The 27,716-nt window shown below is 39.7% G+C and overlaps 1 protein-coding gene across 1 annotated transcript in view; it reads left to right on the plus strand.

Moving 5' to 3' along the window:
* Positions 1-25,834, plus strand: part of hspa12a (heat shock protein 12A) — a 64,940-nt gene extending 39,106 nt beyond the window's left edge. The window contains exons 7-13 of the mRNA XM_030070933.1: positions 3,638-3,809; positions 4,186-4,200; positions 11,059-11,145; positions 12,211-12,315; positions 13,696-13,954; positions 18,671-18,774; positions 22,146-25,834. Of these exons, the coding sequence (XP_029926793.1) occupies positions 3,638-3,809; positions 4,186-4,200; positions 11,059-11,145; positions 12,211-12,315; positions 13,696-13,954; positions 18,671-18,774; positions 22,146-22,777 (1,374 nt within the window). The 3' untranslated portion in view covers positions 22,778-25,834. The remainder of the gene's footprint in view (positions 1-3,637; positions 3,810-4,185; positions 4,201-11,058; positions 11,146-12,210; positions 12,316-13,695; positions 13,955-18,670; positions 18,775-22,145) is intronic.
* Positions 25,835-27,716: the final 1,882 nt, after the last annotated feature.

A 27,716-nucleotide genomic window follows, 5' to 3' on the forward strand; every position in this document is an offset into this window, starting at 1 on the left:
CGGTCCTTGTTGGTTTTAAATGCTGATGCAGGTCTTTACAAATAAATGACATCAGCAGTTTGAGGCTGCCCTTCTGCGTCACATCTATTTTTGCCTTTCCAGGGGCTTTCCATTTTCCTCTCAGCACTCATTGCCTACTAAATCACTCTGATCAAGGAGCCTGAAATCTTTTAACTGAATAGATGACACTTTCTGCTGTAGCAGAAGCCATCTACAGGTAGACAAGCAGACTGCAGGTGAGGTGAAATGATGGATGTGTGTGATCACATTTTCTGTAAAGAGAGATAGAGATAGAAATAGAGAAAAGACAGGTGGATGGATGCTGTAGGTTCTAGTGCCACACAGTAATCAAGACTAACAGTCCCACATAACCCTCATACGAGCATGCTCTCATACACACTGACCTACAGGCAGTGGCAGAGGACATGGGGAGGGACTGGTGAGAGAGAGAGAGACAGGGAGGGAGAGAGAGAGAGAGAGAGAGAGAGAGAGAGAGAGAGAGAGAGAGAGAGAGAGAGAGAGAAACAAAGGGAATTCCGCTCCCTTTGTTTGAAGGGGTGAGTGGAGATGAGCCACCGATGCTCACAGAGGAAAGCAATAAAAACCTTGTCATCTCCCACAAATAATGCAGCTGCTCTTGTCAACACATGGAACAAGTTATACAAATATGAAAATGGTTAAAGTTTGAAGTCTATAACAATGCAAATACATTCCAGTTGGCCATTTATATTGTCTGCTGGTCTTTTTTTTTTTTTCACTGTACAAATGACTTTTAAAAGGATAGTTCATCCGTTTTGAAAATACTGACATCTACCCCCCTGAGTTGAGAATTTTAAAGTTTGGCTTATAATTGGACAGGCTGTTTCAGTGTGAGACCATGCAGTGTGAGAGCAATGGTGAGATACTTTTCTCTCATGACAGTTCCATCCATGGTGTCTACAGTATAACAGAAAAATCTGGAAAAGGGGATATGAAACTGAATCCGGGCTATAGTTTTTCCATGCATTCATTCCTAAATTCCCTTTTAAACATGCATGGACTCATCCCGACTACTTGAAATGTCATAGGCCTGCTCCCATAGACCCTTTTCACAGCAGCTAGTTTGACATGAATTTGCAGAGTATTACCAAAAAGCGTTTAGGAATTGGGTTTTGGAATTGTTCTTGTCCAGATTTGCATACCAGGTCTACTGAGTGCACTCTTCTAGTTAAGGTTCTGTTCTTTTTCAGTGCCGCACATGTCCCTTTACTTTTAATTTGCAGGCCTTTTTCTCATTGTGTCCAATTATAGTTTCAGCAGCTTTTGTTAGCTATATTCAGTCAGAAATAGTCTAGTGCTGCAGCGTTAATTCCTTTTCTTTCTTTCTGTCTTTCTTTCTTTCTTTCTTTCTTTCTTTCTTTCTTTCTTTCTTTCTTTCTTTCTTTCTCATGGGGGGGCTCACGAGTGGGTGGAAAGCAGAGGATGATCAGGTTTGGTCACCTGATATCTGCAGTGGGACTAGGCAGGGATGGGCGGAGAGGGAGGAACAGAGAGAGGAGGAGAATGAGAAAGAGACACTGAGATGAGTTCGAGGAGGGGAGGGAGGGACGCCAGGCAGCTACAGTGACTCAGCATCAGGCAATCTGGATCTTTCGATAGGCTGTTCATGGTGCACGGAGGGAAGGAGCGACCGAACAGCATTCCTCCTACTCTTCCCCCTCCTCCTCTAACTACATCATCTCATAGTTCACCAGGGGCAATGACGCAATCCACAGCACTGGCTTCTTATCCCTCCCTGGTTCCCTTTTATTTTATCCCACCCTCCTGTCCGGTCACAAATGGAAACATTCCTCTCAGTAACCCTACTTTCATTATCTTTCACATCAGATTGGTCATTTTCATTTGATTTGAGTGCTATTTTAGATCCCTCCTTGCCTAGTCTGTGCTCATTATGGAAACGGTGCAACAATGCAACATACAAAAATACATAGGAAGAGAACACCCAGCAAAGAGGTCTCAAGCGAGCTGCAATATGGCCACATCTGGGATTTCAACTTTTAATATTGGTTGAGTGTGATTTGCTCGTGCAGTAATTTCCTCATGGAGTCTGTGGCCACGTCTCATATGCCTCCAAAAGCCATTAATCATTTAGTATCTCACCAGATTACTGCTGGAATTTATGATGTACATGTAATGGCTGGCTCTCCTGCAGTTGTCTGTGGTCCTTGTGGCATATGGTTCACAATAATGAATCTGGTATGAGGATCTACCTTAATGAACTTTTGTGTTATTTATTTTATTATTTATTTTATTTTTATTTATTATGTAATGATTTTATTATGGTCTTTGAACATGAAATTGTATCATTATCTTCAAAAACGTTGGTTTGGGGAACAAGTTGATGTTTTAAAATTGCCTTTGCATTGCATTTGACTATTCTGCAGAATAACCCTCAGTGCTGGCACTTCATAGTAACACTTCGGCATGTGCTATGTTGAGTGATGTAGCCACTAGCATAATCCAAAGCAGTAGATTCATTAAGATTAATTAATTCATTAATTAATTCTTCTTCTTCTTCTTCTTCTTCTGGTAGAGCATGTGCCATGCGTTAAGGATAAGTTCTTACCAGAGCGTCCTGGGTTTGAATCCCTGCCCAGGCCCTTTGCTACGTGTCATCCCCTCTCTCCGCCCTGCCTTTCCTGTCTCTCTCTACTGTCACTTTCAAATGAAACCAAAAAAAGTCTGCAAAAAAGTCAGTGAAAACTGGATGTTCATTTCACCCTGCAGATGACAACATGCAAATCCCATATCAACAAGAAATTATTAGGCTTTTTGTGTGTGTCTGTAATATCATCCCTTATTACATCAGTACACTGACAAATGTAAAATGAAATAAATAAATAAATAAACACATAAACAGATGAATAAGGATTTAGATTATATGAATTGTCAGTCACTTACATAAGAAAACCTTCTGTGGAGTTTTCAGCATGCTTGTATGGTTATTATTTGTATTTTTTTGCATTACTTCCCTTAATGTCTTTATATGATCAAAGCCTTATTGCTATGAATTTTGGCTAATTCTACAAGGTCTGCAGTGGACTATCTGGATGTCCACATGAACGTGCACGTGGGCCTCTAGTGAGGTCTATTCCTATCACACACACACAGAATGTTGTGTCTACAGACACATAGCGCCACCATCTGGACAAACTTTCAGTTTTCAACTTCTTGTAACTTTCTCCCCGCTTGGCCTATGGACTTTGTGCCATATGATGCTAAAACTCTATATTTTTATATCATTTTGCGTAAATTTAAACAAGTTCCCATGTGAAGCTCATTTAGCCATATATTAATTAGGATGCTTAACATTTAGCTTTAGAGCTGCAAGTCGTCATTTGTTCACTATTGAGATATTGCTAATGGCCTGCTATCAGTCTGTGTGGTGTATGCTACAGCGCCAGCATGGAGTCTATGCTTACTCAACAAAGTGTAGTGCAAATATTTAGTATGAAGTGATGGATCCAACACTTTGCCAGTGGTTTTCTTCACAGCAGTTAACCGCTAAGTTGACCAACCCACTAATCTGTTGAAAACTCACTATGTCAGCCTCAACTAACCCTGACTCTGATGCCTGTTTTCATTCTCCCTTTGTTAGTCTGGTCTGGTTTCTCGTGAAAACCCGGAGCAGCTGATCATCGCCTTGGAGCCCGAGGCAGCTTCAATCTATTGCCGTAAACTCCGCCTCCACCAGATGATCGACCTCGGCAGCCGGACCACCCAGAACGGCTTCAGCCCCACTGACAATGTAGGGTCCACCATGACCCAGGGTAGGTCCCACCAACTCTACGTTGTAAACTAGTGTTGTTAAGCTATGCTAGTGTACAGTTTTCACATCAGGATTACACTTTCAGACAAAACATACCTCACCACTGAGCTCAGGCTTCGTTGATCTTTGATTATTCCTATGTCGTTACACTGTCCTTTAGGACGTTTATGCAACTACAACAAAAGGAAAAACAGTACATAGTTTCAAAGTGCTCATATTTCGAATGATGAATAATATGGTGTCCATGTGAGTCAATCCATGTGAGTGTTCCAATAATTGCATTTTACAGTTTTTCTATAAATACTTTTTATTGCAGTAATTACAATGTCATATTAACATGCTATTTTCCCTCCTTTTGAATATTGGTTATGGCATAGCTTCCCCAGGTCATGGTAAACATACTTTTAGTTTCAATTCAGACACCAAATGCATGAAGAACAGAGGAATGATGACTTCCTGTTCACTCCCCACCATCACACTTCCACTTGCTTTTGCTTCTTCTTCATAAGGTCTTCCACTACCATCTTGTGATATTTCGATACACAAGAATATATAAAGTATCTCAACTGATAATGAGCAATTGATAGTTTATATTGATGCATTTATCAAGGCAACAGCAATACAAATCATCAGTATTGTCCTGTGGTATCCTTCAGATATCACACATTTTGGCAGTGCAAATAATGTCTAGAAAAAGTGCTGTTTTTTGTAAGTGAAATTCTGGAAATAGGGACGACCATTATTTGCCAGCATGTGAAGCAGCAACAGCATATCACTTTTCCATCCCACCCTTCCTTTTGTCCGCATCTGCTGTGGTTTTATTTGGGCCGGAGATTCGTTCTGTTCCACATCAATCTTTTAAGTGAAGATTGAGAAGGTCATTGCTTTCAGTCCCACCTCTTGTCCGCTCTATGGAGATGCACCACAATTCACTTTTATGCTAAAAGAACTTATTCTTTCTTTTGGAAGATCCGGGTTCAACAGCTTTTTTGTCGAGGTGGCCATTGACAGCAGCAAACATTGGCTCAATACCATATGCTTATTGCTCTGAGGTCCTCACAAATCAAAACATCTCCATACAACATAGCCAATATAGGTTAATTTTTTCTTCATTCAAAATAGCCACCATTTCAAAAGCAACATAACCTTGCTTGAAATTTCCATTTCCTGCAGATAAAGTGGATTCATTAATTCTATTTTGTCTCCTGAAATGTGAATGTGTTACCTCTTTTCAAAAGTACTTCAAGCTGCTTCCGTGGAAAAGCGCTTCCTTATGGACGTGTTTCTACTCTCATATTCAAAGGCTGTGTTAAGACCTCTGAGACATTTCAGTGGCTCACAGTTCAATAGATGCATGAATCTCATGTGCGGGGCACGTGTCACATTTCTCTGTGTCTTTCAGAAAATAGATGCCATATATTCAAGGTGCCACAGATTCAAAACCAGTTGGCTGCAAATACAATTTCAGCGACAAAATGGATTTAATTGGAGGAGCTTGAATAGATTTCATTTTTTTTGCAGTGTTATTGCAAAGCCTTGATATGATTTATGTTTTGCAATAGATCACAGAGTTCAGTTGGGCCTGAATACCTTTTTGGTTTTCTTCAATATATCAAAGCAAATGTATTGAAGTGGACACTGGTGAGGACAGCTAATGCAGTCTCCCAGCGTTGTTGAAAGCTTATCAATTACTTGCTCAAGGGCGGTTTATAAAGCTAGCACAGTCACCCAGAAAGTGGAGCAATGCTGACACTGTCTCTTTATGCCTTTCAGCATTAGAAATTCAAAAATTTAAAGTATATAAAAGTGAACATAGCTAACATCATGTCTGTCTAGTAAGTAAAATGTAAAATATTTTGATTTGGTTTTCCAAAAAATCTGCAAAATTAAATTAAATTAAATTAAATTAAATTAAGGCAGTCCCTAGGTGTGAATGTGTGTGTCTGTCTGTCTACCCTGTGATGGACCAGCGACCTGTCCAGGGTGTCCCCCTGCCTTTTGCCCAGTGAGCTCTGGGATAGGCTTCAGCACCCCCCACAACCCTCATGGATAAGTGGTTTGGAAAATGAATGAATGAATTAAATTACATAACATTACATTAAAAATAGTAATAATTAAACAATAATATTAAAAATGGCAGGGATGGATATCAATAAGCAGGTCTCTCCATGAATTCCACAGATTGAATAAGCTTCCACTTAAGTAATGTCTGTTTAAACCAATACAGCTTATTGAAGTGTAATACCTTTAAAAGGACGTTTTTTCAGCATCTTTCAATGTGACCATTTTAATTTTTAACACTAGTGATCAGGAACAACGGTTCTGTGCAAGTATGCTTTTTCGCTTTTTTGGTTCAACTGTTAGAGTGCATTTGCCCTATAGCTGTTTATTAGACAGCAACACTCCCAGCGAACTGAGGTTAAGTCAAGCTCTGCAGTAAGGTGGTGAAATTTTCTATCATTTCTTATATTAGCCAAAACTAGGAAAATTAGGCAAGGGGTGAAAATAACTAGAGTTATCCTTAAATCATCATTTTATCTGCAGCTTTTGCAGAATCTACACATTAATGATGTGCCAACCTTAAGGCTCATTCTAATGGTCTTTTGGTCCTAGGATTAATGGTGATTAGTATACGGCTAATTTTATGGTTTTGCAGTTGATTCGTAAAATTTGAAGTGACTTTGAGGGATCCTTACTATTAAGCTAGAGAGATTTTTGAATACTATAAATATATAGTATACTAATACTATATATATTTTCCATGTGATATTCCTAGTTATTCCAAGGCAAAGACAACAACAATAATAATAGTCTATATGAAGCCTACGTACATAACTCAGGTAAAAGCAAACCTTAAAAGTATGTTTGTGGAAGGAGTATGTTTATGTCTGTTGTGGAAGAAAGAAGAATTTTGTTTTATGGTGCCCCTCAGCTGTCTACTTGTATTCGGATTTCTCAGGACGGTTGTTAATACCAGGTGGGAACAGCCTATTTGTCCTTTGAATCATACTCACTGGAATTAACTGGTTTAAATGGAGTTTGGTTGCAGTGAGGTCATATCTCAGTTGTGTGTGTGAACGTAAACTGTGTCACAGTCTTACTGTTGCAAGCAATGCCCTTAAGGTGAGTGATTCGCCATTAATTTTGGAGCAGGAGGAATACAAAGTCAGAAGTATGTTTCCTCATGAAAATTACAGTGTCTTAAGAGTTCAGAGGTGATTAGTTCCCACCAGTGTTGTGCTGTGTACTCAGACAGTTTCCCTCTGCGCTAGGACTATCAGACCTGAGGGTCAACCTGTGATTTGTGGTTAAAGTGTATGCCTGTGTTGTACTGTCCTCAACAGCTCCCACATGTTGTGAATTCTACTGCTAAAATGTGAAAATCAAGAGCAAAAGCTTACAAATAGACATGTTTCTTGATTATGATATATTTCATTCAAATTAAGTCAATTGTGAATATGCTCATTTACATAATCAGTCCTGGCAAATCACCTGCTAAATTGAGAAATTTTACTGATGCAACGTTTTGCAGCCCTGGCAGTAATCCTGGGATGCTTAAACACTAACTAAGGCCCAAGCCCAAATCTCTGTGAAACCTGACCTGTAATGGTTAAAATTACAGCTTACACTATATCTTTCACTATGAGAGGTTAGGCTTCATGCAAATTTGTATCATTAGTTAAAGAAAAACGGGTATATATGAGTATTGCCAGTGTAAAACTGGATACAGATTTTAATTCACAGCAACCAAAGCATCTAAGTAGAAAATAAAAGGGGGCCCAGGGTGGAGCCCTGTAGAACTCCACAGATACCCTTGCTTATAGTGGAACTGGAAGTTTCAGTGCTTACATAGAGGGTTCTGAAGATAGGTGGGGTGAAAAACAATCCAGAGCAGTACCCAGTATGCCAGTGCATATAAAATGGTCAAACAAACTAAAAATGATAGAAGGATCAGAAGCTAAAGTCAGTTTAGGGCTTAGCCATAGCCATAGCCATTAATCATAACCCCTTGGTCTGTGGTCACTGGTCTAAAGTTATTTATGAGGTTGGGGTTAGGTTTAAAGCTGGGGAGGCTCTTGAGTAAAAGTTAGACAGTAGCAGTCTGAAAATGTATAGCAAGAACAACCAAATGTAAAATGTTTAAAATACAACATACTTTAAAATGAATCATTGAAAGGTTCTTAGTTTTCTGCCAAGCCCAATTTCAAAATGAGGACAACAGTCAGACTCCCTCCCTTCCATGTCCAGTAATGTTTCAGGATGTTCAAAGACTTTTTCCAATGTAGTAATTCAACAGGAAAACTCAACTTTCAACCTTACTGTCACTGTTTCCAAATGACCCGAACATTCCAGTAACAGTCATTCCCACCCAAGAATCCTGTACCTAAAGTGTCCCACTGCAAATTGATATAAATACTGTTTGTCTCATTTTTTTTTTTTTATAATTTTTTGCTTGAAGTTAAAATATATTATGACTTGAAAGCGATACCTGTTTCAAGACCCTTGTTGTTAAAATACATATCTATATCAGATTTTATGTAGAGCATTTTGGAACAAAACTGCTGCATTGCGAATCATTTATCAAACATTAATTGAAAGGTTAATTTTCTCCATGTACAATCCATGAGTGTTTGACGTAATGTTGACAATGGCAGACCCCTCTCACGAGAGGCGGAAAGTCCTCTTTCCTCCTCTGCATTGTTTCCTCTGTGTGGGAGGAAATATCTGTCTAACACCTTTGTCAATGTAGTCATAGCATGTCTTCCTGCTGTTGATGAATCTAAAGCCACATGTCATTGTGGTCATAGATGAGTGGAAACGACAGTTGCCAGTTCAAATCCCATGGACAGACTGCACCTTCATCAAACTGTACAGCTTTACAGGAGAAAATGAAGTATTGTAGTATATATAATCATTGAAATTTTCCGAAAAATGTTTCTATAAACCAAAACCTCAGATGCTAGACAATTAGTTAATGCCAAAATAGGTATGTAAAGCCAGAGAATTTTCTCACTGTCTCAACTGTTGATAAGATGAAAACTGAGTTAGGCAAAAGTGCCCATAAGTACAGTGCCTTGCTTTGTTTAGTTAAGATTCTACTAGGAATCAACCCTGTGAACTTGCTGTGTCGATGCTGGAGAAGTGGATGTTAGAGCACTTACATATAAGAAGTTGTACTTTGCTGTCTCATTTATGTGATTTTGATTGTATTTTGATTTTATAGTGGTACCTTGTAGTGTTGGTCTGCATATTTGTCCTGATTCTGCCCTCTTGGCAAGGTGTCCCTTGATAAAGAAATACATAGTTTCAATGGGACAAACCAGGCTAAATAATGACCATAGAGGATAAAAAATAATTCATTTCTGGACAGATTTGTAAATGTATTGGGTAGTAAGTATTCACAGTAGCAGCAGCTGTCTTTATATCATATGGACTGCTGTGGGCGCCTTGATGTTGTACCTCACAGCCGTATAGCGATGACTCTGACTGCTTGCACACTGATCAACTTGGCTGTGCCTCTATTCTTCTTGACTGACAGAGGCATTGTTTGTATTTGTATAAGGTTCTGCAGTTTCAAAGTTTAGAGCAGGCAAATAATGTGTCTTCTACTGCTTTGCTATTGTCTTTCATCAAATTACAATGTTATGATGAGTTACCTTTCAGCAGCTAAGTATCAACCAATAACTGGGTAGCATTTACAGAAAATAAACATGTGGTTGATCGTAAGCTCTTAAGTCAATAGTTCAAAAACCAGTTCACTCCACACACAACCACAAACTTTGAGGAGGTGCCTGAAATAATGAAGGATGCAACTGTGAACAATGTGCCACGCTTTCAGTCACCCTGGTGGTTTAGATGTAAATTTTGATATGACTGTAATGCTGTAAAATGGCATGCTGAGCTTTCAAGATGAAGGTACATGGGAACGTGGGGCCTTGGTGATGGTCTAGCCTGATGCCTATGCAGCCTCCCCCTCTGAATTTATTTCTGATGGTTAATTTGTTGGATGCGGCACATCTTGTTGTTTTCCTTTTGAATCCTGTTTTTGTATTTTGATGTTTTCTTTTCTAATCTTGAACATGTAGCCACACATTACATTGGATGTTTACATTGTCCTTCAAGCATATTTAGGAACTACAGTTCCCATCACACTAGTGCTGAACAATCATAGGTGTTGGCAAACAGAAGGATCATCTAGGGCACATTTGTAGTCATTGACTGTTTCCAGCACTTGTTGTGATTATTCAGATTCTTCCCCGTAGAGTGGTATTTATTACTGTATTGGAGTGTAATACATCCACCAAGTCTGTTGTGAGAATAAGAGCTTCACCATGTGCTGCTCAATTTTGATCAGCGACACAACGCTGAAAAATTGTTTTGAAGGATACACAGCAACTCATCTTTGTTAAGGTTTCGCTTTCATGGCTCTTTCCTGTCCCCTGGCTTCCAAAATGGTGGAACTGATTTAATGGCCCAAACTTGGTTGATGTATTACCCTTTCATAAAGCAACAAGCACGAGCATTCGGATAAGAATCTGAACTATCTCTTTAATGCCCTGATGAAGGTCTGAGACCAAAACCTTTGCACACTGAAAAGATGAAATAAACTATCGTGCTGAGAGTGCTGAAACTTTTGTTCACAAACTCTGCGATGTCAATAAAATGACTTCAGAGCTTACCTTCAACACCAATGACAAAGTACGTTTTTGAGACATGTGTTTTTGTAGTCTTTCAAATGAAATTTGTAGAGAGCTGGGAAACCTTGAGTGGCTGTAGTGAAGGTCTTGTCCATTTTGCATGTGCAAAGCTGTAACATGTAAATTGGGAAACAAGGAAGCATGGAAATCTAATTTGCTTTTGACAGTCAATGTCCTTGAAAAGTTCAGCCATGTTGAAAAGCTTGTTGACTTATCACATATCGGCCAAGTATCCCAAGTCTCTCGGCTCTGTAGAGGACCAAAAAATCGGTCATAAGCTTTGATCGAAACAATTTGAGATAAAAAGAATTCAATCACTTTTGGAAAAAAATGATAGGTTTGAAAACCTACATATTTTGGACACAATAGCCTCCATCAGGGCTTGTTTGGAAGTTAATTCACTGACTTATATGTTGCTTGCAGCGTGGACACACAGTGAGCACCAAGTAGTTCTGTTAGCCTGCTGCTTGCCTTGACCCACACTGCTTCACACAGCAGCGCTTCAGCCCTTCATCACACTCACACGGACGTTCTCTCTCTGTCAATAACCAGCTAAGGAGCATGTTCGGCGCAACCGGCAGAGTCGCACCTTTTTGGTGGAAAATGTCGTAGGGGAACTTTGGTCGGAGCTGGAAGAAGGTAGAGTCTTTTCTGTTCTTTTACTCCTCCTCTGTTTCACTTTCCTTCTCCTCTTCCTGTAGAATAACTGCTCTTGCTGTTTCCTGTGCTGCCAGCTGTCACACTAACTGTCTAGATGTCTATAGATGCCTAGAAGCATCAGAGTTGAACATGGCTATATTGGCTGGATTGGTCAAGTCTGAGATATAATATTTTGCCTCTGGAACTGCTGTGGTTCTATAATATATGGCATACAATCAGTAAAAAACTGTTAATTGTATTTTTTTTTTTTTTTTGTTTTGTTTTTATCTCAACTGGGTAAAGTGAAATAGTATCAGATTTTTAGAAATGAGTAAACTATCCCTTTAAGAGGGGCTATCATGCCTAAAAATAAAGTCAAAAACCAGAAAGAGTGATCATGTACAGTTTATCCTTTTTCAACATATAACATTTAATTATGATAAGATAAGCCAATTAATCTTTTCCTAATTACCTTAAGAACTGTAGTACAAACAATATCATTTGATGAGGTTAGGGTTAATTTGGGAACTGGTAATCTCAATCTTACTCTAATGACAGCATATTACAAAACCCATTACATTTTCAGCTCCATCTTGTAAAGAGATTACATGAAGATTTGCCTGGGGTGGATTTGGCATCATTTGAATGCCTGTGGTAGGCTCCCTCACCTACTGCTACATGCTCAAAGTTCCTCGACTAAACTCCATCACTCCACCTTCCCCAAAACACAATCTAACCTACTAAATCCCTCTCCCTCCCTCATCACATTTCTCTCCTTTCACTGCTTAGCCATTGTGCTCTTGAAACTACAAAACTAGAAAATCTAGGCCACCAGTATACTCTCTGGCCTGGTTGAAGAGTTGTTTTAAGGATATTGTGTTACGAGAAGTTGCGTCCAACCTCCCTGGAGTGGGTTCCTAAAAATCCTGCAAGTCAGAGCCGTGAATCCTGTCAGGAAGAGATGCAGTGACTTTATTCACATCCTGCCAGATACCATACATTTTGGAAGGCATTCTGCTGAACTCACTGCACATTATGTGACCTTTGTGTTCTGTCTGTGCGTAGGCGACCGTTACGTGGTGGTTGACTGCGGTGGAGGAACGGTGGACCTCACTGTCCATCAGATCCGTCTTCCAGAGGGTCATCTGAAGGAGCTCTACAAGGCTTCAGGTAAAACAACAAATTATGTATATATTATATATTAAAAAATTAGATATAAAATACATGAAAGCAGTCTTTTCTCTCTGCCTGCTCAAGATGCCACAGTATTCCTCAGCATTCGGTCATGTAATCAAATAGTTTAGTTCAGCTGAGGTCACAAAACCCCATTAGAATTGTCCTTTTTGGTTCTAACCTGCACATTTCAGTTGACACGCTGTCATTTGAGCTGTTAATGTTGACAAGCCCTCCCACTGGCACCTAGCATCCTTTTACAACAGGCCTCCACCAGCCCAGGCCGGCTCTGTAGAGAAGTGTGGCTTTCTGAACACCTGTTATTGTGAATACAACACACATTTTGCACATCCTTACTGATGCTGTCAATTTGCACATTTCCTTTCCTTGTATGTTCATTCTCTCTCATTTTTCTCAGTTGTTATATGTTGCATATTTATTAATATTTTGCAGTTTCCCACTTTATACTGCATATGTTCCATATTTTTGGAAAAAAAAGTCATACATGACATACTCTGCATTCATTTTTTCTTATTTAAGTATTCTTGTCCTATTTTGTTTAACTCTTTTACCTCTGTAATCCATGCTTTTCCTTGTATATTTTAATCATATTGTAATGCTGAAATTGTCAGTTGCATTTATTTATACATTTTCTAGGTTATGTTGTTAACATAATCAGCTGTTTTAATAACCACATTTCTCCGCAGCAGATAAAAGGTTCTACGTGTGGCAGTTTAACATCAGTAAATCATCGCTACACTTTACATCAATAATTACCACAGACAAACAAGACTGGCCCCCTCCACAGGCCACTACACTGCAGGTCACACTGTGTCCTGAGATACTTTCTGGCACAAAACAAAAGCTGTTTGTAGTTTGCATTGAACCCTTTGGATCCTGAGCAATTTCACTTGATTGCTTTGAGATACAGTATACATTTAAATTTGAATTCCAAGATAATGACCTAAAAATTACCACATTACCATAAAACAGTTACAAGAAAATTTAATTACCAGAATTTTACTATGAACAAAATTACTGAAAAAATGTAAAGGAAAACTAACCTAAAGGAATATTTAAAATAATAATAATAATAATAATAATAATAATGCTGTTAGATGGTTAAATAAAAACTTTCAAAATAAAAGCCAGCCCAAGGGGTCCTGGGCCTCAAAGTGTTAATGCACCAATTCTTGTTTTGTTATTCTAACTGCATCGGTTTGACTTGACATGAGCTTATCTGGTCCGGATGGACACTGGCTGAAGGACTGTTTCAGGGAGGATGCTGCTGTTTTCCCTGGAAACAACAGGGCTTATGGGAAATATCTTGGTCTAAGATGAAACTTGAAGCACCTCTTTATATCATTCTGTCCCCAGGCGGTCCCTATGGCTCTATCGGGATTGACTATGAATTTGAGAAGCTCCTGTGTAAGATCTTCGGACAGGATTTCATTGACCAGTTCAAGATCAAAAGGCCGGCTGCTTGGGTGGACCTGATGATTGCATTTGAGTCACGGAAGAGGGCAGCGGCCCCTGACAGGACCAACCCCCTCAATATTAACCTGCCCTTCTCCTTCATTGACTACTACAAGAAGTTCAGGGGCCACAGTGTTGAGCATGCCTTGCGCAAGAGCAAGTAAGTACATGAGTGCTACCCAACCTCCCATAACCAGGCTCCATGCATAGCCAGTATATATATATACAGTACAGGCCAAAAGTTTGGACACACCTTCTCATTCAATGCGTTTTCTTTATTTTCATGACTATTTACATTGTAGATTCTCACTGAAGGAATCAAAACTATGAATGAACACATGTGGAGTTATGTACTTAACAAAAAAAGGTGAAATAACTGAAAACATGTTTTATATTCTAGTTTCTTCAAAATAGCCACCCTTTGCTCTGATTACTGCTTTGCACACTCTTGGCATTCTCTCCATGAGCTTCAAGAGGTAGTCACCTGAAATGGTTTTCACTTCACAGGTGTGCCTTATCAGGGTTAATTAGTGGAATTTCTTGCTTTATCAATGGGGTTGGGACCATCATGAAAATAAAGTCATGAAAATAAAGAAAACGCATTGAATGAGAAGGTGTGTCCAAACTTTTGGCCTGTACTGTATATGCATGTGTGTGTGTGTATGCTGTGTAAGGCTACACACACACACACACACACACAAATGTTTTATGTATAAGTTTTAATTACAAATGGAGGCGGTGTAGTCACTGGTGATTTTTTTTTTTTTTTTTTTTTTTTTGTGGTACACAGGATGTGGTGAACCAAAACTTCAGCATAAAATTCAAAATTGTCCCCAAAACAGTGCCAGGCAAGCATAGATTGCTTGTCAGTATCCAGAGGCGGTCCACCTTCAATGTCTTGTTGAGAGTCTGCTGCCACTCTCTGTTTCTAGTTTCATGAAACAAAAAACCATTATTGTTTATGCCTCATAAACTCCCTGCAGCAGAATCAAAAATGTAATCACTAAATGTTAACTGGACAAAAGCCCAAAATCAAGACAGGGGTCGTAACATACACAGATCATTGTAGCTGCTGTTGAATGTAACTCAGCAGAGGTAATAGCTCTGCTCCAGACTTTGGAGTACTGAGAAGTGGAGAACAACCAGAAGTGGGCGTGGTCGTGGCCTGGCAGGAAGTGTAAACATAAGAAGTTAATATGTTAAATTTTGTGTTTTTTTGCAGTTTTTTGATTTTAGAAAATAGCACCCCCAGAAAAAAAAGATCCTGTTTGGACATGCACCTTTATGTCAAAAGTTTATCCTTTTTTTTTGAATTACCGTTCCAAAAAACTTAAGACCAAGAAATGCCAACCATGAGGCAAACAAGCAGGTGCTATAGCCAGCTGATAGATGTGACAAGTGCCTTTTTGCCCCTCTAGAATATCTCATGGTCCCCTCTTAGCACTAGCACGAGCACTTCAATGCTGAAATTCCTCTTAATCCCATGACTTCATAAGACAAAATATTATAAAATCCCACTAAAGAGATCCCACTGTCATTGCCAAGTAAGTATTAGTGGTAATATGGCTTTCCACTTGCAGCCATTATAAACATTTTACTATTGACCTGTACAACCACCATGCAGTCTAGCTTTTAATGGCACTGTCTTATGTGTGTGTGTGTGTGTGTATTTTCATAAGCCTGTAGTGAGGGACACTTTAAGATATTTATATGGTGGAAACTGGAGCCTCCAGTGGTCCCTCAGCTCCTCTGACCCCTAACTGTAATGGGCTGTCTGTCTCAGTGTGCTGGAAAGCACAGGGAGGGACCATTAGACTCGTGCACAAACACATGCACGCTCTCGGATGCATATTAGCATGTACACACACATGAATCACACCCTGGAGATCATAGCAGATGGATACCATGGATTCTTTCAGGATTTATGAGTGAGGAGGCAGACCGCACTGCCTTGCATGATACCGGCCTTGAGGGACCGGCCTGAAAGTCTGCTGGAAAAGATATCAAATATCGATTGTATTGCACTGCTGCTTATATGGGTTCCAAGCAGGACATTCAGTGTATTGGACCAGAGGTGCATGCTAAGCAGGGGCGTTGGCGGGACCTTTTTCTTTTAATGTAGGAATCTACACCAGAGTGTGCATCGAGCCCTAGAGCCCAAGAGTGCAGTAACTGAGCCCAACCTGAAACTGACAGGCATTGTTTTTTCCTGAGTTTTTGCTTGTCCTCCATCACTAGGTTACCTTTTACTGCCTGAAATATCTTAAGTGTTGCTATCAGCGTTGTCACATAAACTCCAGCACTGTACAGGAAGTTGCCCACAACAGACAGTAGGTCCATCATTTTTATTTCACTGTAATAATGCAGACATGACTGAACCCAACCCAAACTCTAACATAATTTCTGATTTTTTGTGTGAGCCGTGTTGGATCCTAATGGGTCCCAACATGTTCAGGTCAGGTATCCACACTCCAGTCTACACACCAGTAAAAATCACCATCCCACCACCACAAACGTGCCACAATGGAACAATTACAGAAGAACCACCTCTTGCTTTCCTCTCCTCTCTTCTCCTCTCCTCTCTTCTTTCGTTTATACCATCAAAACTAGTTAATGTTACACTGTCTGATGCTAACATTTTTCCTGAGCTAAGCCAGCAGTGGCACTGCCTGCTAACCTGTCCCTGTCACAAACCTGGTTTGGCTGGCTCAGCGGGACCATCCAGCCGCTGAGGCTCCCCACAGAGCCCTACTTCTCTGTTTTGGAGGGAAAACTTTCATATATCCATCGTTTTGCTGTCTGTGGCGTGTCCCTCACTCACTAGGTGGGGGAGGGGCCACAGTGACAGCAGCAGGTGCCGGGTTTTGATCAGACCAGATGCGGCTGCTTTTTGGGTCTAGAATTGGGGACTTTAGCCCTGAATGCTTAGGCCAGGTGACACCCCTGATGCTAACCTTGTACACAGAATGCTTTGCATTTGTGTTACTCAGGTCATGTCTGTAATTCCCTCCACCAACAGAGTTGGATGGGGGTTATGCTAAAGGTTAGTCATGAATCAAGAAAGAGCTGATTCATGCTGATTGGTCATTGGGCATTGCTGATCACAAAAAGGCTGATAATTTCTGAACTGATTTCATATAAGGTGGAAAAAAACTGTGGAAAGCTTTGTCATGGGGCAAGAAAGAGCTGATTACTTCGATTGGCCAACATGGGGCATGGCAGTTGGCCCATGATAAAAAGGTACATAACGTTGAAACAGATTGGCAAACACATGCCATGGGAAACATGGCAAAACTATGTGGAAAGCTTGGTTATGAGGCAAGGAAGAGCTGATTAGCCTTTCAAGCCGATTGGCCAAAAAGGAATGTGGTGGTGGTGTGGTCTATCACAACAGCGGCAGACATACTCTGTAAATCAAATGTGATGTGGAAATGGCAGATCTTGAAAACTGCATAGCTTTGGCAGAGGTACGCACTCTACGAGGTGACACCTTTCAGGTTTTCAGTGTGCAGGTTTCCATCCAACAGCCAACTCATCAAATGTCATCAAACATAAAATGCAGATTGGGTGGTGGTTGTTTTTTTTTTGTTTTGTTTTGTTTTGTTTTTTTTTTTGGATAGATTTAACAGATAAAATCTCCTTGCTGAACGACAAAAGCACAAGCCCTAGAAAAAAAGAACGATTTTTCAAGAATTGATAGAAACAGGACAAGTTGTTCTGGTGCTTTTTTGGTAAATTAGGTGCAACTGAAACCAAGTGGAAAAAGGCAAGGGGTGCAAAAGGACAAACTTTATTTTATGAGGCCTACTAATCTTGCTGCTGAAGGAAAATGTGTAATCAGGCCATATGTAGTTATCTAGAGTAGCTAATTTATCTCGCTGACCCTCAAAGGTCAGCCTGTTCATATTAGCCTACTGCCAGTGTTGAAGTCAAGTCACCAAACCTTGAGTTCAAACCAAGTACCAAATTCTCTGTTTCATCTTGTATGATATTGTAGTATTTCATTTAATATTGGTAATTGTGACAATTCAATTCAATTCAATTTTATTTGTATAGCATCAAATCATAACAAAAGTCATCTCAAGGCTCTTTACAGAAACCCAACAGATATCGGCCAAATCTGTGGACCAAAATCTCCCTCAAGAGGGCCACAGTGGTGAGAAAAAAAACCTTTTAACAGGGGCAAAAACCTCGAGCAGAACCCGGCTCTGGGTGGGCGGCCATCTGCCCGACCGGAAGGGCTGAGGGTTGAGAAATGGAGAGAGAGAGAGAGAGAGAGAGAGAGAGAGAGAGAGAGAGAGGAGCACATTGCAGGACATAGAATGACGCAATGATGTATAGTAATACTAGTGGTGATAATAGCAGTAATGACAATACTAATAGTGGTTGCAACAACAGATGAGAGATGAGATGAGATGAGATGTGTTGCAACAACAGTAATAATCATAATAATACTAATAGAAATAATAAAACCACTTCTGATAATAATAATAGCAATAGTAATAATGATTGCAAGAATAGTAATAATAGTGATAATGATAATTATTACTATATTTGTTGTAACCCGACATGTTTTTAGATTGTGAATGATGCTACATATCGCATCAGCATCATGTTTGGGTTGCAGAATATATATATATATATATATATTTGGGGAGCTTCAGGTTAATATTTAGGATGCTATATGTTCTAAACCCACTGCGCTTCCAAAATGACCAAAATACCAAAATTACAATTACCAAAAATATCTTTGTCACACCCAACTGAGCCCATTGTGTCAGTTTATCATTCATTTTAAAGTTTACTGTTGCCTTGTTCTCACCTTTTGACCTCCTCTCTCCTCTCCTCTCCTCTCCTCTCCTCTCCCATCCCCCAGTGTGGATTTTGTGAAGTGGTCCTCCCAGGGGATGCTGAGGATGAATCCAGATGCCATGAATGCCCTCTTCAAGCCCACCATAGATCACATCATTCAGCATCTCAGTAAGTTGCACTCACATCCTCCATACACGTCAGGTCACACCACTTACCTTAGACATAGATAACACGCACTTATGTACAGTTAATAATAACAACAATAATAATGATGATGATAATGATGATGATGATAATAATGATAATAATAATACTATTGCCATTGCACAATATATTCTTGAAAAAAAAAAATGGTTTAGCAGTCTCAAAGTGTGCAATGTCATACAGAAAATCTCTGTAAAAGTATGAGACATTTTGTTTAGCCTCAGCGAAACTTAATAAATTCTACCCTCTTTCACAATATTGTTCACTACTTCACACTACATATAGTGAGTGAGCAAGCATCACTCAATATGAGGTGAGAACACACTGTTTGATTTTAATTTGGCTCATGATGAACACGCCTTGCCTCTTCAAACAAACTTATTCCCCTTCCATTAATTGGTGTGTACCGTGACAGCTTGACATCACCTCCTCTGTATTCAGTATGCTGCCCAGCCCTTGTCAGAATTATAAAAGCAAGGCAGCAAATACAAGTAGACCGTGAAAAGGAGGTCAAAGAAAATGAAAAAAAAAAAAAAAAAAAATCATATTATAAAATTGAGCCTATGTACATAAATTGCCTATATATGAGCCTTAACTTAAAAAGTGAGCTATAAGAAGTAATTCAGTAAGTAATTCAGATGATCGTTCAGAGCTGCTTCCACATTCTACTTCATTGTGTCTCAGTTGCTTGAGTGGTTTGGATCAGCCACTGAGTTAGGCTTTAGAACATAAGCAAGTACACTAACAACCTCAGACGTGAATGTCTCTATCAACGCTTAAAAGTCCTTAAATGAGAATGAATATTTCCTTATGTGCCAGAATACTTTGGATATCAGTCATTTTGTACAATGTCTATCAGATGTACTCTTTTCCTGCAGGAACAAGGTCAGTCCCTCCTCAAAACCAGACATTCTCTATAATTCACAGGGTTTTCAGACTAGGGAAAGTAGGTCACATTACTCGAGCATGGATTGGTCTGTTGCAGGAGGCGGCACAGTAGCTCAATACCTAGGCTTGTAGACTCACAGCAAAGAAGTCATGGGTTCAAATCCCACTTCTGTTCCTTTCTGTGTGGAGTTCACACATCCTCTTAATGTTAATCCTGTGATGGACTGGCGAGCTGTCCAGGGTATGTCCCTGCCTTCCACCAATACATGCTGGGATAAGTGGGTATATATAATGCATGGTCTGTGAAGTCAAAAACACCTTGCTTTCTTCCAACCAGAATATACAACTGGTTTGTTTTGGCCTTTGCTATTTTTTAAGAAATTTTGTTATGAAGACCTAGAGAGACCTTTTAATGAATATGCCACATATTGCAGGAAAAAATATCTCAGTTAGTGGGGTGGCATAGCTAAACTATCGTTCATTTTGTGATAAAAGCACCAAATTTGGTACACTCATTGCTGAATATATGTTGAATGAATCTGGATATTGGGCCACTGCAAATTGTTATTCTGATAACTGTGGCAGCCCTTTTTAAAACTGGCCGCCAGTGGTTACTGGCATGGAATGCTTTGCCTACCCTACAGCTGCTGTTTCATGTTTTCAGCACCACAAATATAATTTAGAGACATTTTAAAGTGGGGGAAAAAAGCTTTATTACAATGTAAAAGAACAGAACATAAACTTTAATAGGCTCTCACATTGCCCTTCACAGTCTACGAATCTTGTATTTTAAAAATTCTACAAGGGCAAAATCCTTGTCCTGAGTGTGTGACAGTGATGGAGTGATAAAATAAATAAATAAAAAAGAACCACATGGGTAAAGGAGACATTTAAGTTCTAAAAAAGCATAATGAAAGTAAATTAAGTTTCTTGCTTGCAGGAAGTGTTTTTTTAATATTTGTTTTTAGCTCAAACAGTCACAAAACTACAGTAAAATAAATACGGCTTGTTTGCTGTCACTAACGACATGGCTATTTTTTTTTTTTTTTTGGCATTATCAGTACAGCATTTCAAAGAATATCATTATTTTCTTACACCCCTACTATCTATCCAAATGTAATTTTGTTGAAATGTCTACATTCTACAGTACATCATTTTACAGTGTCTTACTCTCCCACACTCAGCTTTGCTACATACTTGCTACATTCCAAGCTAGCTACATGTTCCAAGCTAACTACCTAGCTCAACTACCTAGTTTTGCTAGCTTGAAAATTTACTTTATTAAAATTTAATTTATTAAGTGTAATTTGACTCAAAATAAAAATAGAAGGCAAATTAGCTTACTACAACTTTCCATTCGTCCATTAGCCAGAATTCCAAACTTTATCTGACTCAGTAAATTTGTCCAACTTTTCCTGTAGTTTGCTTGCATTTCCTCTGTATAATGTACCACATGTAGTGCATATGAAATTTGGTAGATGTTTTTTGTCCAAAATGATCTATACCACAATGTGTACAATGTCTATAGTACAACGTATGTGGCTCTTGTAGGAATCACATTCCTAACCCCAACACACGGGCAGTGTTAGTCTCATACTCTTGGTGCTACTTGTAACAGCCTCATCAATGCATCATTAAAATCGATAATCATCAATAAATATCAGTGATGAAACCTGAAACAATGCCTGAAAATATGGCTTACCTTTTGTGTGTCCGGTCCTGTTAACCAGCCAAATACAGTTGAAGCCTCAGTCTTATTGGTAGACGAGAATATCCAGCAAGGGAGGTCAGTCAATCAGTCAGAGATAATTTCATAAAATCCTGTTTTTTTTAGCCAATGCTGCTTGGGCCAAATATCCTTCCATCCATACTATACAATACAATACCATACAATACAATTTTATTGTCCAGCACAGTGGAAAATTGTGTTTCAATCACTAAGACATAAAGTATAACATGTAGCAACCCAAGTAGTAACAACAAACAACATCAGTTAATGAATGACAAAGGACCACAAAATACTGACAGAAGAAGAAGAAAATATGATTTAAAAAAAAAAAAAAAAAAAAAAACATTACAAGATAAAATACTACAGAGCACATCCAGCAGGTTGGGTTTTTGAATTAAAAATTCTGATGGCACAAGGAATAGAAGACTTCATTAAAACCTTTTTGGTTGCCAGAGACATTCCTTAGTGCGTTCAGGGTCCCAAACCGAGTGAATACAGGATCAGAGCAATCTGTCATGGGAAACTGACACCAGATCATCAGTCTGTCACAGGGCTAACACACACAGAAATACACACACACACACACACACACACACACACACCCACACACACACACACACAGACCTCCACACATTGAAAAAATATATTAGTGCCTATAAGCACTGCATCTGGCAATTTTTCAACATTTGTTCATACAAATTCCTTTTGTCCCTTACAGCTGAGCTGTTTGAGAAGCCGGAGGTAAGCGATATTAAGTTCCTGTTCCTGGTTGGGGGGTTTGCTGAGTCGCCCCTGCTGCAGCAGGCAGTCCAGAACATGCTTCAGGGTCGCAGCCGCATCATCATCCCCCATGATGTGGGCCTCACCATCCTGAAGGGTGCTGTGCTGTTCGGCCTGGACCCTGGTGTCATCAAAGTCCGCCGCTCACCCCTCACCTACGGCGTGGGCGTGCTCAACCGCTTTGTGGAGGGTAAGCACCCTCCAGAGAAGCTGTTGGTGAAGGATGGCACGCGCTGGTGCACCGATGTCTTTGACACCTTCATAGCAGCCGACCAGTCGGTGGCGCTGGGCGAGCTGGTGAAGCGGAGCTACACTCCTGCCAAACCATCGCAGCAGGTTATCGTCATCCACGTCTACTGCTCCGAAAGCGAGAGCGTGGGATTCATCAGCGAGCCTGGCGTCAGGAAGTGCGGGACACTCCGTCTGGATGTGAGCGGAACGGAAAGCACGGCACCGCGCCGTGAGATCCAGACGCTCATGCAGTTCGGCGACACGGAGATTCGCGCCATGGCGGTGGATGTGGCTACGGCACGCACCGTCAAAGCTAGCATTGACTTCCTCAGCCATTAGACAGGCAGTGAGAGAGCTGATGTTAGGGAATCGTGTGACCAGATGGAAATGGAAACTTATCAGCTTACACATTTACACACACACACAAAATGAGCCAGGGATATTTACTGGAAAATGGTTGAAGGTAATGATTCTCAAGGCTTGGGACGGTTTCTATGTTAGCATGAAACTTAAACTAGCACCCAGACTGACTTTCCAGTGTAGTCTCTATGTTATGACGGAGAAACAAAGTGATTTGGATAATTTCTCCTCTTCAGCTTGTTCTAGGTCAGCCTTTCACCATGTCCAAGTTGTTTGTGTGCTAAGATGCTCCATTGTATTGATGCACAAAGAGCAGACAGATATTCCCCATGTAAATTCACTGTAAGGACCAGCTCCACTATGGTTCAGCAATGGTTGTGTATTTTAACTGTAAGGTAGCCTGATGCTGTAGTGGATACTGGGGCACTCTGCCTTGTCTAACACAGTTGTATGACACAGTGCTCTGATAACCTCGGCATCCTCTCAAACTTTGACTCACAGCACACTGTTTTCATCAGTGGTTACACCAAGACATGATAGCTTTAGAACAGCACTACCCTGGGCTTCCATAAACTACATTCATCTACTCTTCATTTCATGAGGCCAGAGCTTTGTTGAGTCAGGTTTGAGGGCTCCAGATGAGAAAGATGAAGGAAAACCAATGGATATTCACTAAAATATAATACTTGATCATTTCTCAGCTGTAACGAATTGCAGGACAGCTTATGAAATCTGTATTTATCTCTACGCATTCCAGAGAAAAGGCATGAGATGCCAGCGGAAGGAGACATACTATATTAACATACAATCATGGTGCATTCAGACTACATCCTTTAACACTTGAACTCCATTAATTATTGGGTCAAATTTCAGCAGATCATCCAATATTATTGATGGTATCTGATTTATGCAATGGCTATGGGATTAATAAAATGTCATAATTTGAAAATGAAAAAAAGGTTTTGCAAGGTTGAACCTAGGTTTTGAAGGCTTGCATAATGTTTTGATTGGCTGAGAAAATATTCTCCATCTCTAAACATCATTTTGTACTTGAGTTTCTGTTTTTCACATTTGCAGTGCTCTTTTTAAAGTGTTTCTTCAATACATTTTGAGAGTTTCAAGTTTGTCACGGTTCTCCTGGCACAGCGGTTTGTTCTCCAGGTTTGAAACCTTGGAAAAGCTGATCTGAAAACAAGTGTGTATATGGCGGGAAGAAAAATTTGAAAGGTTGAAACTTGGGTTTCAAAAGGATGGATCTTTATTTTGAATCCTTGCAGATGTACATTTGCACTCATAGTGCAGACTGTTCCTCCAGAGCTGAAACCCACTTTTCAGAGATCTGCTCACACAGTTTCAAGCTTGCAAGTCATATGATTTCTGGCAGGGTTGTCTTGCAGCTCTGATCTGAAACAGACAGAAAAAAAGTTAGCAGAGAGCAAACAATAGGTTAAGAGCAAATGCCCCTGCCTCCAGGGTCTTGGCTTTTTTTCCAGACTGCCTGTTTCAGACCAGAGCTGTGAGACAACTGTGCCACCAATCACATAACTTGCAAACGTGTCACTGTGTAGGCAGATCTCTGAAAAGTGGATGTTGTAAACTCAGCTCTGAAAGAACAGTCTGCACTACGAGTGCAAATGTACATCTGCAGAGATATCACGTGAGGATTTGCCCTTTCAAAGCTCAAGTTTCAATCTTTCAAAACTTTCCTCCCCACATATGTGCACCAGTTTTCAGATCACAGTTTCCAAGGTTTCAAACCTGGTGAACAAACAAATGCACCAAGACAAGAGTGACAAATTTGAACCTTTGAAAATGTGTTGCAGAAACACTGTAAAAGAGTGCTGCAGTTGTGAAGAACAGTAACTCAAGTACAAAATCATGTTTGCAGAGATCTGAAATGTTTTTTTCTGCCAATCACAATATTGTGCAAGCCTCCTAAACCTAGTTTCAATCTTGCAAAACTTTTTTTTGTATTAGATTTAAAGCTTTTAAGCGCTGAGTTTTCAAAAGTTTTTTTTTTTTTTCAGTTTCAAATTATGATATTTTATTTAACCCATACTATGGTTGGATGCTAGATGTGGTATACTGTGCACTACAAAACCTTTTTGTGCGATTAAAAAAAGAAAGTATAAAAAGAGGTCAGAGTGACACACACAGTTTCAAGGTTAGTTAGCAAGTCTTAATATGACTTCTCTCACAAAATTATATACACGTCCACTTCAGTACAGGTCAAGATGTTCCATAGTGAATTATGAATCCGAGAATGTGAACGTTTCATAATAAAGCAGAGCTGAATGTGCTGCTTGAATCTTAAAAGCAAGTATAGCCATCAAATGTGCTTAATTGTTGCCTTTATTCATTTATGCTTCTTATAAAAACCACGGACAAAAAGCCACTGAGTTTTCCCACTTGAATATTCTGAATCCAGGTGATGTGCTGTGCAGAAACAAAAGTGCAGGCCATTTCAGACAGAAGAAATAATGAAAATATGTTTATTTCTGTAAATACAGTATTTAAATATTGTACAGATTTTTAGCGTTATTATTTCTGCAGCTTTAGAGCCGAAAGTATGCGTGCATCTGTGGGTGTGGGTGTGGGTGTGGGTGCGCTTTCACGTGGACATCTTTCTCCTTTTTTTTTTTTTTTTGTCCTCACCAGCCATAGCATGAGAGGCCAAGGCAGGTTTGATTGTTGTGTTCAATCACAGTGAGTGTTTGGATGTGTCGCTTTGCTTTGCAATTCATGAGAAAAGACACTTGAATACCTCCGTCCTTAAAAAGCATTTCGACAAAAATGTCTGTCAACTATCAATTTGATTAGAATTTGGAGTAGTAATTTTTTTTTTGTTTGTTTGTTTTTTGTTATTTTTTTTAACAGAGTAAAATTTTAATGTCCAATTGCCTTTAAAAATATCTATCCTGCAATACAAATTCTATAGCCATTACAACTGATTAACTAGCCCGAGCTTACCTGTTTTCCAAAGACACTAATATGTTTTGGCACTGCTGCTGAAAACTTTAGGTACTTAACTGACTGCATCAAGAAACAACCAAACCTTTTTGTATGAAGACTTGGGTATAGTCAGCAATAATCGTACAGCAAAGTTAAATATCCGACTCCCAAATGAGAGGGAAAGGCTTATATGTTTTAAAGTTTCAATGAACGTAGTGCCTAATGTATACAATGAGATGTCAAGACTGATTTACCACAGCCAGAGCATACAGCACATTCCTATCAAAACGTCTCCAAGTGATATATTTGGCATTTTACTGCAGTGTGGCTTCAGACATAATCACTGAGGATCACACTCAGTCAATTCATGACGCTCATAAGATCACCATCACTAGCACAACTTTCACTTGAATATTCATACTGTAGTGTTCGTCTAACATTGATGACTTCACGTATTCAATTAGAGGGGTATTAAAGGGATAGTCTAACCCCTAAATTATTATTTCACTCCCCCCCAGCTGTTCTGTAGGACAGTAGTGGTGCTATCTTCCTCTCATTGTTACTGAGTGCTGGATACTGGCTGGATGCTCCAAATGCTAACTGTTAGCCTCCTGCCATTGAGCTGGACTTCCCCCCAGCTAATATTCTGAAAAAAAAAGCCTTTATCCACTCAAAATTGGTTTAGCGTAACTTTACAAGCATCACTTTCTAAACTAAAATGCACATACATCTACTGAGTGCACCTGGACGATAGTTTGAAATTACTGTTTATTACTGTTTTTCTGCTGTTATCAATATCCAGAAAGATCCGGTAACTTCTGCACTTCCTGTATCAGTCCGCACCAGAGCAGCAGCAGCACCACAGAGACAGAAGTGGATTGTTTGAGTTTGCTGTGGTTTGTTTTCTTCATTGAACACATGTTCACATGCTGAAGGACAAGAATAACAACTTTCTCCAAAGTGTTCAAAGAGAGCTGACAAGGAACATTGTAGATAGCATTTTCCTCCACTCCCGTCCATTGCACATGTTTCATGAACCTTTCAGGCTCCTACCAGCCACCACTGTTACTGAGGACCAGCACGGAGAGATTAGAGCACCCAAGAAAGTAGTTCTACTATTGATGCTTGTTATTTTTAAAGGGTCAATATATTTTAGACCTTTTTGGGCCATAAAATTTATGCTACATATCATTTAACTCAAACTATGTTTATTTAATAATTTGAGTGGATTAAGGCACTTATTTTTCAGAATGTTAGCTGGGGGGAAGTCCACCTCAGTGGCAGGAGGCTAACAGTTAGCGTTTGGAGCATCCAGCCAGTATCCAGCACTCAGTAACAATGAGAGGAAGAGAGCACCACTACTGTCCTACAGAACAGCTGGAGGGAAGTGAAATAATATCACAATTTTTCAAAATGGGTGAGCTATTCCTTTAAGTAATATTTTACCTTTATTGACCTTGGCTGGCTACTTTGGCTGGCTGTACCAGATGTCTCTGGCACAGTGCGTTCACCCCCATCCCCTTGAGCTACAGTAGCCCATAAATGACAGATACAATGAAGTTGCATTTGGGCAGTGCCAACAAATAAGCTAGCTAATTAGAGCAGAGGTCCACCAGAAGCATCTTGTGAAGATGCAGTATGTCATCATGCTACATAGTGGAATAATAACACTGTCATTTGCTTTTTTAGCTTGAGGACAAGGCCTTTCGGGAAGGACGGGTTAAGAGTTTTTTGCTCCAAAAGCGTCCGGGCCAGAAACTTCAGCTGTCCAAGTAGTCGTTGAGCCGTTGGTATTGATCAACATGTCAAATAATATTTCACATAATTGCTACATAATATGTAACAATCAAGATATCGTGGTCACTCTGAGCTACGAGGCATTAAAATGACACATTTTGCCCCTTTAAAATGGTTTTTAAGCTATTTTCTCAACTCTCTTTTGAACTGTGAATCAAGGCTGTCTCGC

The sequence above is a fragment of the Myripristis murdjan genome, chromosome 15, assembly GCF_902150065.1.
Source record: "Myripristis murdjan chromosome 15, fMyrMur1.1, whole genome shotgun sequence".
NCBI lineage: Eukaryota > Metazoa > Chordata > Actinopteri > Holocentriformes > Holocentridae > Myripristis > Myripristis murdjan.